Source organism: Propithecus coquereli, unplaced genomic scaffold (assembly GCF_000956105.1).
Source record: "Propithecus coquereli isolate 6110/MARCELLA unplaced genomic scaffold, Pcoq_1.0 Scaffold150, whole genome shotgun sequence".
NCBI classification, from domain to species: domain Eukaryota; kingdom Metazoa; phylum Chordata; class Mammalia; order Primates; family Indriidae; genus Propithecus; species Propithecus coquereli.
Window position 1 is genome coordinate 1,482,199 of NW_012139414.1, and position 13,407 is coordinate 1,495,605.

The window sequence follows — 13,407 nt, forward strand, 5'->3', positions numbered from 1 at the left end:
TCCATCCCTCCTTCCTTCCCTCCATCCCTCCTTCCTTCCCTCCATCCCTCCATCCATTCATCCCTCCCTCTCTCCATCCCTCCTTCCTTCCCTCCCCTCCTCACTCCCATCTCAGAGACTGGGGACAGACGGGTCCCCCTGGAGAATGTAGGCGCTGCTGTGGGAGCCAAGAGGGAGGCCTTATTTCCACCTGGGGAACACAGAAAAGCTTCCCAGAGGAAATGACATTTGATTCAGGCTTTAAAACATAGGTGGAGTCTGACATGTGGTTAAAACAGGAAGGAGGAGCCCGAGCAGAGGGAATGGGTACCATGGTGGTTAGAAAGATGATTTTAAGTGGTACATATATGAGCATTTAAAAATTTTAATAGTTATATATCAATTTAATATGTACCATAAAAATTTTAACTTGCTCCTCAAACCGGCAATCCCTTGGATGGCATCGTTGCGATGCGGCATGGCCTTCCTGTGCCCGTGCTGTGGGCAGAGGGGCATCTGTCCCCTGCCCTGCTCAGGGCCAGGCCGTGGGGACTGAGGTCCTCTCCTTCATCCGCAGTCCCAGAGGAGCCCTTCCCCGTATCTCCCCCCAAGTCAAGGGGCGAGAATGTGGGGAGAAGCAGGGAGCTGGGCCCCCCGAAGGAGGCCCCACAGGCCCCCCTCCAGGCACCCAAGGCTCCTTGGCCCCAGTGGCTGGGGGGACAGCTGGAATGAGGGATCAGGAGTGGGGCTGCGAGGGGCTGCCAGAGCCAGGCAGCCGTGTGGTTGGATTACAAACTTGGCTGAGGCTTCGGAACACAAGGAGAGGAAGCCTTGAACATTCCTACGGGGCCCCTCTGGCCCAGGGCGCGGCCGCTGTGGTTTCTCAGTATGTGGCAGTGATTAGAATGGGATTTGTCTGCAAACACACAAGTCCCATAGTGAGCGTGTTAGAATGGACACTTTGGGGGTGAGTCAAGGAACATGGAGTGGGGGCCTTCCCCAGCAGGCCTAGCCCAAGACACCCTGGCCTCGTCCCTGATGAGATTGCACTGGTTAAAATGCCAGCATCTAAGCGGCCTTCCTGCCCTGCCCAGCCACATCACACTGTCCCTATTCCATCAGGCGCTGGAGTCCTCCCTGGTGTCGCAGGGGCCGGCATTCCTGGTGTGCCCGGTGCAGTTCCTGGGATTGGAGGCATCGCAGGTAGTGTCTGCTCCAGTAGGGGTGGGGATGTCCTTGAGAGGGCCACAGGGCAGGGACCTCACCTTCTGTGACTGTCTTTCCAGGGGTTGGGGCTCCAGCTGCAGCTGCAGCCGCGAAGGCAGCCGCTAAGGCAGCCAAGTACGGTGAGTGCCCCCTGGGGTGCAGCCCAGGACTCGGGCCTGCCCTGGCCTCTGCATGGGCCTTGGAGACCCCAGTCCTATAAAGTCGGATGGAGTTGGCCTTTAGCCATCTACGGCACCTGCCTACCCCCCACCCCCTCCCCAAACATGCGCAGTTCACACCTCCTTGCCTCTGTTCCTTCTGGTCACTCTACCTGGGATGCCGTCTGCATTGCTCTCCACTGACACAACATTGAGCCAGCAGGGGGAGGGGACCCTGTGGAGCACCAGGCTCCTCCCACTCCACCCTCCCATGGCCGCCTCACAGGCATCCCCTGTGTCCACTGCCTGGGTGCCCAGTGGTGAGAATTCTGACTTTGCTTTAGAAATAGACCTCGTTCTTCCTAACCCACAGATGCAAACCCTTGGAGCTCTTTAGGGACCCTCTTTCTTAGTCCCTTCACACCTCTATGATGAGTTGGATCCATGCCAAGGAAATGCCAACCCACCTGTGACCCTGTGTTCGGGACCAACTGTCAGTCCCATAGCTTCCCTGGACCACTGTCCTTGGCGGCCCTCTGAGGTTCCCACGGGCCAGGACAACAACACTTTTCCTCCCACAGGAGCTCCTGGAGGCTTAGGAGTCCCAGGAGTTGGTGTCCCAGGAGTTGGCGTCCCAGGAGTTGGTGTCCCAGGAGTTGGCGTCCCAGGAGTTGGTGTCCCAGGAGTTGGCGTCCCAGGAGTTGGGGTCCCAGGAGTTGGGGTCCCAGGAGTTGGCGTCCCAGGAGTTGGGGTCCCAGGTGTTGGGGTCCCAGGAGTTGGGGTTCCAGGAGTTGGTGAGCTGGGCTCTGTATGTGTATGTGCATGTGTGTAAGAGAGAAATATTGAGACTATTATCAGAACTTTTGGATTCCCCCTAACACCTCACCCATCTGTCCATACCCTTGGCCATGCCTTATTCCCTCATCCTCCTCCCTTGGGCTATAACAGCTTCCCAATTATCTAGTGCCGGTATCATCTCGAATTGGCCTCCTGGCTGTCAGTGTGTTCCAAGAGGCAAGACTGTGTCTTTTTCATCTCTTTGTTCCCGGCCCTTAGCTGAGTAGCTGTTCAGTCTGTGGTGGATAGATGGGTTGGGTAGGTGGAGGGATGGATGGGTGGGTGGGTAGAAGGATGGGTGGGTGGATGGATGGCTGGGCGTGTGGAAGGATGGGTGTGTGGATGGATGGGTGGGTATGTGGAAGGATAGGTGGGTGGATGGACAACTGGATAGGCAGGTGAGTGGCCATGTGAATGAGTAGGCAAACTGGTGGACAAGGGAGTAGGCAGGTGGGTGGGTAGATGGACAGATACTAGGATGGGTGGATACGTGGATAGGTGGGTAAAAAGGTGAATGGATAGTTGAATGGGTAGGTAGGAAGACTGATGGATAGGCAAGTGGAGACTAGATAAGTGGTTAGAAGGATGGGTAGATGGGTGGATGGATGGATGGGCACACAGTTGGATGAGCAGATGAAGATGGATGGTGGCAGGATGGGCAGACAAATGCAAAATGATGGTTGGATAGATGGTTAGTGAGTGGATAGATGGGCAGATGGGTGAGTAAGGGGATGGCTAGGTGAGTGCATGGGTGGATGGAGAGTCAGGTAGTTGGGTGGGTGGGTTGAGGTCCAAGGATAGACAGATGAATGGAGAGACATAGAGGCGGGTCAGTGGGTGGATAGAGGGGTGGGGTGGCTGGGTAGGCAGATGGGCAGATGGGTGGATGGAGAAATGAGTGGGTGAATGGATGGGTGGACAACTTATGTGGGCTTGACAGACAGAAGAAGGTGGACTGACAGACAGATGGGTAGACAGAGGAATCTATATCGAGCATCTCTTCTCCATTCTCTCCTGAGCATTTGTGTCCCCCTTGGTCTCTCCAGGGGCTGTGTCACCAGCTGCAGCTGCTAAAGCTGCCGCCAAAGCAGCCAAATATGGTGAGTGCTGTGCTGATAGCTCTGCCCCACTCTGCCCCGGCTTTACCTGCCAGAACTAAAGGACTCTCATCTAGTTGCCCAGAGAAGGGGAATGACTTGTCCAAGGTCACAGAGGAAGTCACTGGCAGAGCTGGGACTTGGACCTGGGAGCCGCAAGGCAATGTCTCCCGACTTGTCTCCCACGATCAGGCCATGGGGCTGAGTGATGGGAGAGTGCCAGGGTGGCATCCACACTGGGGACAGTGACCCTGACCCTCCCTGCCCTGGCTAGTACCCTCCCAGAGGAGCCCAAACCTGGATGGGGATATGGAACCTGCCAACGGTCTCCCCACATCCAATAAAGGAGTCCTTCTCCCAGTGCCCTGAAAAGAGAGGGGTGGGAGGAGGACTGAGGGGTGTCAGTGGGGGATGCATGGTTTCCTGTCCTTCGCGGACCAGGTTTGGGGGAAACTGTGTCCTCTTTCCCAGCCAACCAGCACCCCCAGAGCCCTGCCAGCCCCTCACTGAGGTTCTTTTCACTTGACTCCCTTCCGTCTGCAGGAGCCAGAGTGGGAGTCGGAGTTGGAGGCATTCCCACTTTCGGGGTTGGCCCTGGGGGCATTCCCGGCTTTGGTGTCGTACCCGGAGTTGGAGGAATCCCCGGAGTCGCTGGTGTCCCTGGAGTTGGCCTTTCCCGTGAGCCTTAGTAACATCTGGGAGATTGGTGGAGAAGGGGTGGGGGCTTCCTTTCTGTTGGGCTATGCAGGGGGAGCAGGGGTGTCCTCAGGACTTTAACATGCTCAGGGAGGAGTTGGGGACAGGACAGGGAGGCCTTCGGTGCCTTTCTGGGCGGGAGAGCAGTGAGCACAGCTGAGACACAGGCAAGGCTCCTGAGGGTGTCTTTCTTTCTCGTTTCCTTGAAGCTGAAGCCCAGGCCGCGGCTGCCGCCAAAGCTGCCAAGTATGGTGAGTGCTCTGCCTGCCTGTGCCCAGGCCCTGCTCTCCCACAGGGCCTGGGCCAAGGTCGAGAGTCCCCCGCCCCTGTCTCCCAAAGCCACACTCAACTCTACTGCCCTTTTCAGTTGCCTACTGTTAGGGCTATTGATGACCTGCTCACCCTACCCCAAACCAGACAGTTGAAGGTGCCAGCCAGCCATCCTGCACCTCTCCCATTCTCCCCCCACCCCCACCCTCGCTCCCCCAAGTGGTGGGCCGTGGGAGGGGCGAGGCTGAACGCTCTTCACTCCTCCAGGTGCTGTGGGAGCTGGAGCCCTGGGAGGGCTGGTGCCAGGTGTACCAGGAGCTGCAGTCCCAGGTGTACCAGGTGCTGAAGGAGTCCCAGGTGAGCTATGTCCCCAGCCCAGAGAGGGGCTTGGTTTGTCTCATGGAAGGGGCCCTGGAGTTGACTGAGGTCAACCATACCATTTTACAGATGGTAAGACTGAGCCCAGAGATGGGGAGGAGAGAAAGCAATTTCCCCTAGACCATTTTGGAGGGAAGAGCCCTCCGTGCCTGGGGTTCTGGGTGCCGAAGGAACGTGGCAAGTCCCCTCTCTGCCTGGGGGGCTCAGGAACGTGAGAGGCTGGGTGTTGAGCCCTGCTCTGCCTCGGTCGGGGGTCTCATTTACTCAGTGGGGCCTTTCCAGTTCCTCATCAGGCAGGAGAACCTGCCACCCTTGTGCTCTTTCTCCTTCACCAGTCGCAGGCCAAAGGGAAGAGATTAAGTGGCCATGACATTAAGTGACAACCTTCCTTGGTTTTTTCCCATCAGAAGGTTTCTCTTCTGCGTTCCTTCTCTCTGGGAGAAAATTCCCCTTCTAAGTTTCCTCAAAAAATAAGCCATTTCCTTCAGGAGTTTTGGATACAGGGCTATTAAGATTTTTAAAAAATTAGCAGCACCCTAAGCAGAGAGCGCCACAAATCTTTCAGACCTGGGGTAGGACAGGACCACCATGCCCCACCAGTCACAGCCCAGGGCTAGAATTTCAGCCCACGGCTAGAGCTGCTTCTCCAGTCTGCACTAAAGCTCAAGGAAGGACAGGGATGTCCCCAGGTGCCAGTGGGTGATCCCAGAGCCAGGCCTGAGACCCAGCTGGGCTCTTCATGCTTCCTTCTGTCTCTAACGCAAGGAGACAGTGCACAGAGAGGGACTTCCGGGAGGGAAACGGCTCCCCAGAGGTGGATTCTGGGAGGGCTTCCACAGTGGGGTGTGGGGGGATTGGGGAGGGGTGCTGGGGACCACTCCCTCATTCCCCCTTCATCCCTCCAGGAGTAGGGACCCCAGCAGCTGCAGCTGCCAAAGCTGCCGCCAAGGCTGCGCAGTTTGGTAAGTGCCTCCCCACCCCCGCGTGCCCCACCCCCATCGCAGAGCATTGCTCTCTCCTGTCCCCTGCTCTGGGATCTGCTGCCCAGCCCCCTCTGGCTGTCACATTCTGGGGTGGCCTTCCTCGGAGACTTTGGCCCATCCGATGGCTTTTAGGAGTGTGGGTGACGTTCTGATTGGGGAAGCAGAGTGTGAAGAGGCCCTGGTGAGCCCCAGGACCCGTGTCTCCATTCCCTGAGGCCCTGGGCCCCCGAGTCTGGCTAAAGCCTGCCCCCCCCAACCTCACACTGGCTCCTCTGGGCTCCAGCCCCCCTCAAGCGGCTGCAGCACTTCTTGGCCCCATCTCTTGCAACATCTGAGGGCCACCCTGGCAGTCCCAGCTGCCCACAGTTTCCTGGATACGGAGACTCGCGGCAGTCCCACTTGTTAGCTCCCAGCTGTGTGTCAGCTCCTGGACAGCCCTGGCTGTGCGCCTCGGCCTTAGGGACCTGAGGACACAAAGGTTTGGATCAGAACCTCTAAGGGCAAGTAGGCCAGACAGCATCCTAACCACAGTCCACTGACCCCCCAATTATCATACGCAACCATCTTACGAAGTTGGTGTCATTATTCCTATTTCACAGATGTAGAAACTGAGGTTCCCAGAGCCTCAGTAACTTGCCCACAGTCACGCAGCTAAACGGTGCTGAGCTGACTTGAACCCGAGTCTGCCTGTCTTGCAAAGCCCTTCACCCTACGTAACTCTGCCTCTATCACCGTCAAGTCTCCAGGGGGCCCTGGTCCCTCAAAAGGTTAAGAACTCCTGACTCTGCACATCTTCAGATTAGGGGTGAGGAAGCTGAGGCCCCTCAGGGGCCAGTGACTGGTCCAGGGTCACACAGAAAGTCTGCAGGGCCAGGACAAGAGCCCAGGGCTCCAGCTGGTGTTCTTTCCTTAAGCTTCTGTCCTCTTTGGCCGAGCTTTGGCTAAGGATTAGCTATTCTCACTCTTCTAGGGTTAGGCCCCGGTGTTGGCGTGGTTCCTGGAGTGGTCCCCGGTGTCGGCGTGGTTCCTGGAGTGGTCCCCGGTGTCGGTGTGGTCCCTGGAGTGGTCCCTGGTGTCGGTGTGGCCCCCGGCGTTGGCATTGGCCCTGGGATTGCAGGTGAGCTGTGAGCCGGTGGGCCTAGGAAGCTCCCAGAGCCTCCGTGGGCACCATCCCTGAACCCCCTCTCTCTCCCTCCAGGAGTAGGGACCCCAGCTGCAGCCAAATCCGCTGCTAAGTTGGCCGCCAAAGCCCAGCTCCGTGAGTGCCCTGCCGCCTTCCTGTCCCCTCCCAGCCCAAGCCTGGGCTGGGCCCAGGATGTACAGCCTCTCAAACCTGCCCCGTAGCCTCCTTAGATCCCCAAGGCAGCAGGCAGATGGGTTGGAAGCACAGATGTGGCATGCAGGAGACCTGGCTTGAAGTTCTCGTCCCCACACTGGCTGAATGACCTCTGAGTTACCCTGTCCTCATGTGTTAAGGGTGGGTGACGACAGTGCCTTCCTAACAGAAGGCTGTTAGGAGGTTGAACCGAGCGCATCCAAGAGGGAAAAGCAGGAGATTGGTCTGGAAAGGGAAGTGGTGTCCACAGCATGCAGCCCGAATGCAGCCTGGGGCTGGACTCGGTCGGTGCAGCTTAGGGAAGCCACTGCAGTGCAGCATAGCGGGGCGGGGCTGGAGATGGGGGCAAGGCCATCGCCCGGGTCTGGGCCCCTTCCCCTGGGGACTGGCTCAGCTCCCTGGACAGGACATCTCCTCAGGGACATGCTCCCGGCCTGTGCCACCACCCACTGCCCTCTCTCTGCAGGGGCCGCAGCTGGGCTTGGCGCTGGCGTTCCCGGACTTGGAGTTGGCGCTGGCGTTCCCGGACTTGGAGTTGGCGCTGGCGTTCCCGGACTTGGAGTTGGCGTTGGTGTTCCTGGCTTTGGGGCGGGTGTAGGTGAGGGGCCTTCTAGGAGCTAGAAGAAACTATCCCTTGAGCTCAGGGGAAGGAGGCACCTTGTCCTCCCAGCAGGTCCCCGCATCCCCCACTCAGGGGTGCGTAGTGAATTCCCCGTCAGGTTCTCCCAAGCAGGCAGAGACAGTGAGGTAACAGATGGGGAAGGAGGGCCGGCCAGGCAAGGGGACCCCAGGCTGCCAGACTGCAGAGCAGCCACCTCCTCAGCAGAGAGATGATGGGGCTCCAGACTGGGAAGAAGCCCATCCACCATTCAGGGAAGGGTGGGGTAGGGCAGCCCAGCTCCCCTTCTGCAGTGCTCTGTGGCAAGGAGGCCACTAGGAACTCCAGTTCCTCACTGTATGGTTACCAAGCACCACTCTGTGCCCACCCTCATGCTGGGCCTAGAGGGGACAAGAAGCGGCAGATCAGATTGGCAGTGGCACAGTCAGACACTGGAGCTCTGTGTTTGGCAGCACGTGCTCCTTCCTGGCTCGGGAGCTGTGGCTTCCGGGCTTCGAGGCGGTGATGGAGGCCAAGGAAGTCAGAGAGGGCTCCCTGGAGGAGGCAGCAGAACCCCCAGGCATAGAGCTCAGCTGTTGACCCGCCTCTTTCCCTTCTCCCCAGTACCTGGAGCCCTGGCCGCAGCTAAAGCAGCCAAATATGGTGAGTGCACCCCACAACCGCCCTGTTCCCTTGCTGCGTCCCTGTCCCTGACAGCACAGGGCTGGGGCGATTTCTAGAACACATTAATGACAGTCTATAGACCCGGCCCCTCCCCACTACATGCCTATGGTGCCTCCAACCCCTGTGACAACCAAAAACATGCCTCAAATTTCCAACCCCCCAGGGGGCAATTCCACCACCTTCAGTCGGAACCACAGTCCCGCAGGCCCCGGGGCCAGGGAGGGGCCAGGGCTGCCATAGGTGTGAGAGGACGAGGCGGCCTCTGCCTCCCCAACACTCTGGCCTAGCCGAGGAGTCGGTGTTCCTCATCTGGGCACCCCCAGCCGGCCGCCCGCCTTCCTGTCAGCAGGACTGCGGCCGCCACGAGCCAGCCCTGAGGACGTGGCAGACCTGCTGCCTCTCCACTTGGCGCCCGGGCAGTCCCGCCTGGCCAGACCCACGCTGTCTGTGGCCCCCGCATTCCTGGCCTCCTATGAGCCAAGGAGGGGGGGCCTCTGCCAGGGATCCACCAACCAGGCCGGCAGGTCCGTGTGGGGCCAGTTTCCACCTCGGAAAATCCCGGCTTCTCAGCCCCCACCCCCAGCGGCCCGGCCTCCTCTCCCGTTCACTGCTGGCTGCTGAGCTGGCGGAGTCAACAGACACTGCCAGGGGAACACAGTGGTGTCCTGCGGCAGAGCAGGGAAGGGCGCGGGCTCCCCAGCCGCTTCCTGCCCATGGAACCCTGAGCACATTGCTTAACCTGTGCTGTGCCTCGACTTTCTCATCTGCGAAATGGGGGTGATAACACTGCTACCTTTCCTGTTGCAACACATAATAAACGGGCTGAGACGTGGGAAGCACTTAGGACTGCCAGTGTCCCGTGAAGTGCCAGCTGTAAATACTGTTGCCACCACTCTCAGCAGCTCTGCACCGTCCAGTGACTCAGAACGTAGAGTTCACAGGGTGTGCGCTTTTCTCTCCGACACCTGTAAGGTTAGCAGGGTATCGTCACCCCCTTGAGGGACACGGGGGCTCTGGTGCTCAAAGACATGATAGCTAGAACGAGTGGAGAAACCAAGATTCAAACCAGATTCGAACCCACGGCTGTCGGAACCTGATGCTGGTGTTGCACACTCTGCGGTGCCTGGCACTAGCCCAGGACAAGGACGGGACCACTGTCCTGTGTCACAGACGGGAGGCCAAGGCCTGAGGGGGCAGAGGGGTCACCCTTGCCTGATTGGTGAGGGCAGAACCGGGACTCAGACTCAGGGTCTTCGGAAGGGACTTTCTGTCCCGTGTTCCTCCCACTGGGTCACATGCCTCTGCTGCCTGTGTTCCTGGGACAGGGAGACCCGTCCTTCAGAAACGGGGACTGATCTGTTCTCTCTCCGCAGGAGCAGGAGTCCCCGGGGCCCTTGGTGGAGTAGGTGTCCCAGGTGTCGTGGCAGGTCAGCTGAAACCCCAGTGTGGGCGGGTGGGAGGCTGACCCCCCGGAGTCCCTCCCTGAGCTCCTCTGTTTCCTCAGGAGTTGGACCTGCTGCTGCTGCTGCTGCTGCCAAAGCCGCTGCCAAAGCTGCCCAGTATGGTGAGCGCTTGCTGGAGCGGGTACCTGCCACCAGGCCCCAGGGTTTTGGGGGAGCTCCTGTCCAGGCACTGTAGAGTCCGAGTCTCTGACCTGTCCCAGAGCCCCTCGGGGCCCAGCGCACCTCCTGGCCCCTCTGAGCCCTCGAAGGCCCCTGGAGCTCAGGCTCTACCTGCGCGCTGAGAAGACACCTGCCCGCCTCCGCAGGCAGAGGCTCCGGTCCCACTCTTCCGGCCAGCGGGGTTTAACGATCAGCTCTCTCCACAGGCCTGGGGGGAGTCGGTGGTCTCGGAGTCGGGGGACTTGGTGCTGTCCCAGGTGCTATCCCAGGTGTTGTCCCAGGTGTTGGGGCCCTTGGAGGTGAGAGCTGCTCTGAAATCAGGGAGAGTGTGGGTGTGTGCGAGATTTTCTGTCCCACCTTTGCTCAAACTGTCCCCTCTGCCCTGCCCTGCCCACATCCCACCCCACCTGCTTCTTGGGGTGTGTGGGCCCCACCTTCCCCTCCAGGCCTGGGCAGGGTTCAGACAGGGGCTGGAGCACCCGAGGCCTGAGCCTCTCCCTCCCCTCTCTCAACCCATCCTCCGCACGTGGGGTTAATTAGGAGAATGATGGCGATGCCCATTCTCCAAGAAGGAAATCAAAGCTCGGAAGGAAGTCGCTTTTCCCAAGTCCACACCGTCATGGCGGGCCTTGTGTTGACAGCCCCTCTCTCGGGTTGTCCCCGAGTCTCCCTGCCTACACTGGCCCGCGGGGCTCTTCCTTCCCATGTGCTCCACGAGACCAGACACACAGTGGGAGCTTAGTGATGACTTTTGGAACAATGATGGATGAAGCAGGGCTGGAGGAGACAGGAGGCTGAGTCGGTGGGGGGGGTGGGGGGGAGGCTGGTGAGCAGGTGCGAAGAGAGGCCTGACTGGCAGGAGGTGTCATTTCTGAGCCCTCACCTGCCCCGTCTCCCCAGGTGTGTCCCCAGCTGCAGCTGCTAAAGCAGCCAAATACGGTGAGTGCCTCCTCTCCCCCGGCCTTCTCCCACCCAGGCCCGCCGCCCCCACCTGCCCCAGCCCTGCTCCCAGTAGCCCTGAAGGTCTTATCCACGATATCCCTGACCCTAGAGCCAGCAGGGATGTCAGGGTCTCTTGCAGATGGGGTGCCTTGTCCTGACCCCATCTGCCCTCTTCTCAGGTGCTGCTGGCCTCGGAGGTGTCCTAGGAGCCGGCAGGCAGTTCCCAATCGGAGGTAGGGCCTCACCTCTGCCCAGGTGTAGGGGAGGCTTGGCTGGCAGCAGGGGCCTGCGTCCACACGAGGACATGAGACAGGGGCAAAGGGGCAGGACACAGGGTTGGGGACAGTGCCAGGCTGAGCTCAGAGCTGAGGCCATGGGGTGTCACACCTGGGTGCTAGGAGGGGACACTCTGAGTTAAGAAGCCACTTTGGCTACAGTGGGGGGATGGAGAGGAAGTGGTCCCAGACAGAGAGGCCTGGGGAAGCTGGCGCTCGTGCAAGCCAGAGGGGACAAGGCTAGAGCAGGACCCACCCCCACCAAGCCCAAATCTCTCCCGCAGGAGTGGCAGCAAGACCTGGCTTCGGATTGTCTCCCATTTTCCCAGGTAGGCCAGGCTCCCTGCCCTGGGCCCTGCCCCAGAGCTCTGGCCACATCCTTCCTCCTCCCCTGCTCGCTGAGCCAGCACCAGGGGTGGACCCCATGGCCTCAGGTCACGGGAGGCTGACACAACAGCCTCCCTCTCTTACAAGCACAGAGACCTTCAGCTTTTCTAAAACACACTTCACACCTCTCAGGGTCCCTGGGGTACAGAGAGCTTTCCCACCAGGTCCCAGATGAGGCAAACTGCAGATCAGGGCGTGCCAAGGAGCACTCCAAGGTCACTCAGTGGGAGAGGCAGAGCCCAGGTCTCCTGGCACCCAGCCTAGAACTTGGCCCTCTCATCCCACACCCCTGCCCTGGCCTCAGGCTGGGCCTGTGCCGTTGGGAGGGCTGGGTGGGCTCCCCAGAAGTGGGCACGCTCACAGCCCTCTCCTTGCCTTGCAGGTGGCGGCGCCGGGGGCCTGGGTGTCGCTGGTGAGTCTGCAACAAGAAGGCAGCTGATGCCTGGAGGGGCCCATGTCACGCAGGGCCGGGGCCCTGAGCTCCTTTTCGGGCTGGGTGGGTCCTGTTGAGGGAGCGGCTGGTGTGGCCGTGGCCCTGGGCTGGCCCTCTGCTCTGCGAGCTCGAGGAAGCCTCCAGGGGAATCGAAGAGGCCGAAAGTTCAGCCCTGGGATGTGGGGACAGGAGCCAAGGGTCCCAATTCCTGGGGCTCCCACCTGGCACTGGACTAGGCACAGAGAGGGGGATGGGCACCTGGGTCCCCCCAGGACTCACAGTCTAGCTGGAGAGGTGGACAGGTCCCAGAGAAAGGAGAAAAGACTGTAAGGGAAGAGCTGGTTGGGCAGGGTGGGTGGAGGGTCCCCAGCAGTCGGATGTGCACGGCTCAGACCCGAGAAGCACATCAGGGTCTGACTGGGGGTGAGGGGCACCTGCTGAGCTGCTCAGGCCACCACAGGCAGGAGGGGACAGGCTGGGGGCAGGGGCCTTGGGAACCTGTAGGGATGCTGGGAGAGGCAGGGAAGCCCAGCCCCTCCCAAGCCCTCCCTCCCTCAACAAGAAAAGCCCCCAAGGCCTTTGGAGGGGCCCTGGGAGCCCTGGGATACCAAGGCGAGTTTAGATTTGGCCTGAAAGAGGCAGGGGGGGGAGAGGCTGGGCCCACCAGCCTGGGCGCAGGAGAGGGCCACACGCGAGGCCTGGCAGGCAGCAGGGAGGTGGGGGAGGAGGATTCCTCCCACCCATGCTTCTCCCTCCAACATGATATTCAGAGCTGGGAGCGGGCCCAGGGCCCTCCAGGCTCCCCCCAGCCAGGCCTGGCTGTCCCCCCAGGTCCCTTCAGCTGCTGCTGCAGGTAGGAACCTGGGAAAGAGACGAGAAGAACTTGCAGGGACAGGGAAACAGAAGAGATGGGGCCATCAGAGCCCTAAATCAGGAAAATCCGAGGGCATGGGTTGGGGTGGGGGACCCCAGGTGCCCCGGGCTGGGCACAGAAGGCAGAAGCCACCCCCCCACCCAGGGCTGAGCCGTGTCCTGGTTCAGAGATGCAGACCGCCTCTGGGGAGTGTGTGGGTCGGTGCTGTCACCCCAAAGGGATTCCAAGGGAGCCACAGCTGCACCCCGCGGTGGCTCAGGACGGTGAATTCCCTTCCACCCTCCCCTCCCACCACACAGATGAGGCAGCTGAGGCCAGAGGTGGGAGGGGCAGAGGCAGGACCAGGCCGACCCTCTCCTGGTGCCCAGCTTGCCAATAGGCACCAGTCTTGCTTGTGGCCCCAGCGGGGTACTGTCCGGAGACAGAGGCTTGTCTCTGGGCTGCACCCTCCTGGCTACCACCAGGTGGCGGTAACGAGCCGCCTCTGGCTCAAGCAGGGACGGGAGCTATACAGGCTCTGCCACCAGGCAAAGGTGCCTTTCCTGACACGGTGGGCGGGGGGAGGGGTGCCAATCAGACACTGCCCAGCACAGGGAAGGAGACCAGGGTTGAGTCCCAGCCCGGCCACTGGTTCTGTGGATCAGACCCTCCC

The 13,407-nt window shown here is 60.4% G+C and overlaps 1 protein-coding gene across 1 annotated transcript in view; it reads left to right on the top strand.

Annotated features, from left to right (window-relative positions):
• ELN (elastin) overlaps positions 1 to 13,407 on the top strand; it is a 31,370-nt gene that overhangs the window by 16,771 nt on the left and 1,192 nt on the right. The window contains exons 15-34 of the mRNA XM_012640239.1: positions 1,102 to 1,182; positions 1,266 to 1,325; positions 1,925 to 1,957; positions 1,988 to 2,137; positions 3,227 to 3,280; positions 3,821 to 3,955; positions 4,183 to 4,224; positions 4,511 to 4,600; positions 5,527 to 5,583; positions 6,575 to 6,721; positions 6,803 to 6,862; positions 7,407 to 7,538; positions 8,163 to 8,201; positions 9,596 to 9,649; positions 9,727 to 9,786; positions 10,051 to 10,143; positions 10,745 to 10,783; positions 10,966 to 11,019; positions 11,346 to 11,390; positions 11,831 to 11,860. Coding sequence (XP_012495693.1) covers positions 1,102 to 1,182; positions 1,266 to 1,325; positions 1,925 to 1,957; positions 1,988 to 2,137; positions 3,227 to 3,280; positions 3,821 to 3,955; positions 4,183 to 4,224; positions 4,511 to 4,600; positions 5,527 to 5,583; positions 6,575 to 6,721; positions 6,803 to 6,862; positions 7,407 to 7,538; positions 8,163 to 8,201; positions 9,596 to 9,649; positions 9,727 to 9,786; positions 10,051 to 10,143; positions 10,745 to 10,783; positions 10,966 to 11,019; positions 11,346 to 11,390; positions 11,831 to 11,860 — 1,455 coding nt within the window. The remainder of the gene's footprint in view (positions 1 to 1,101; positions 1,183 to 1,265; positions 1,326 to 1,924; positions 1,958 to 1,987; positions 2,138 to 3,226; positions 3,281 to 3,820; positions 3,956 to 4,182; positions 4,225 to 4,510; positions 4,601 to 5,526; positions 5,584 to 6,574; positions 6,722 to 6,802; positions 6,863 to 7,406; positions 7,539 to 8,162; positions 8,202 to 9,595; positions 9,650 to 9,726; positions 9,787 to 10,050; positions 10,144 to 10,744; positions 10,784 to 10,965; positions 11,020 to 11,345; positions 11,391 to 11,830; positions 11,861 to 13,407) is intronic.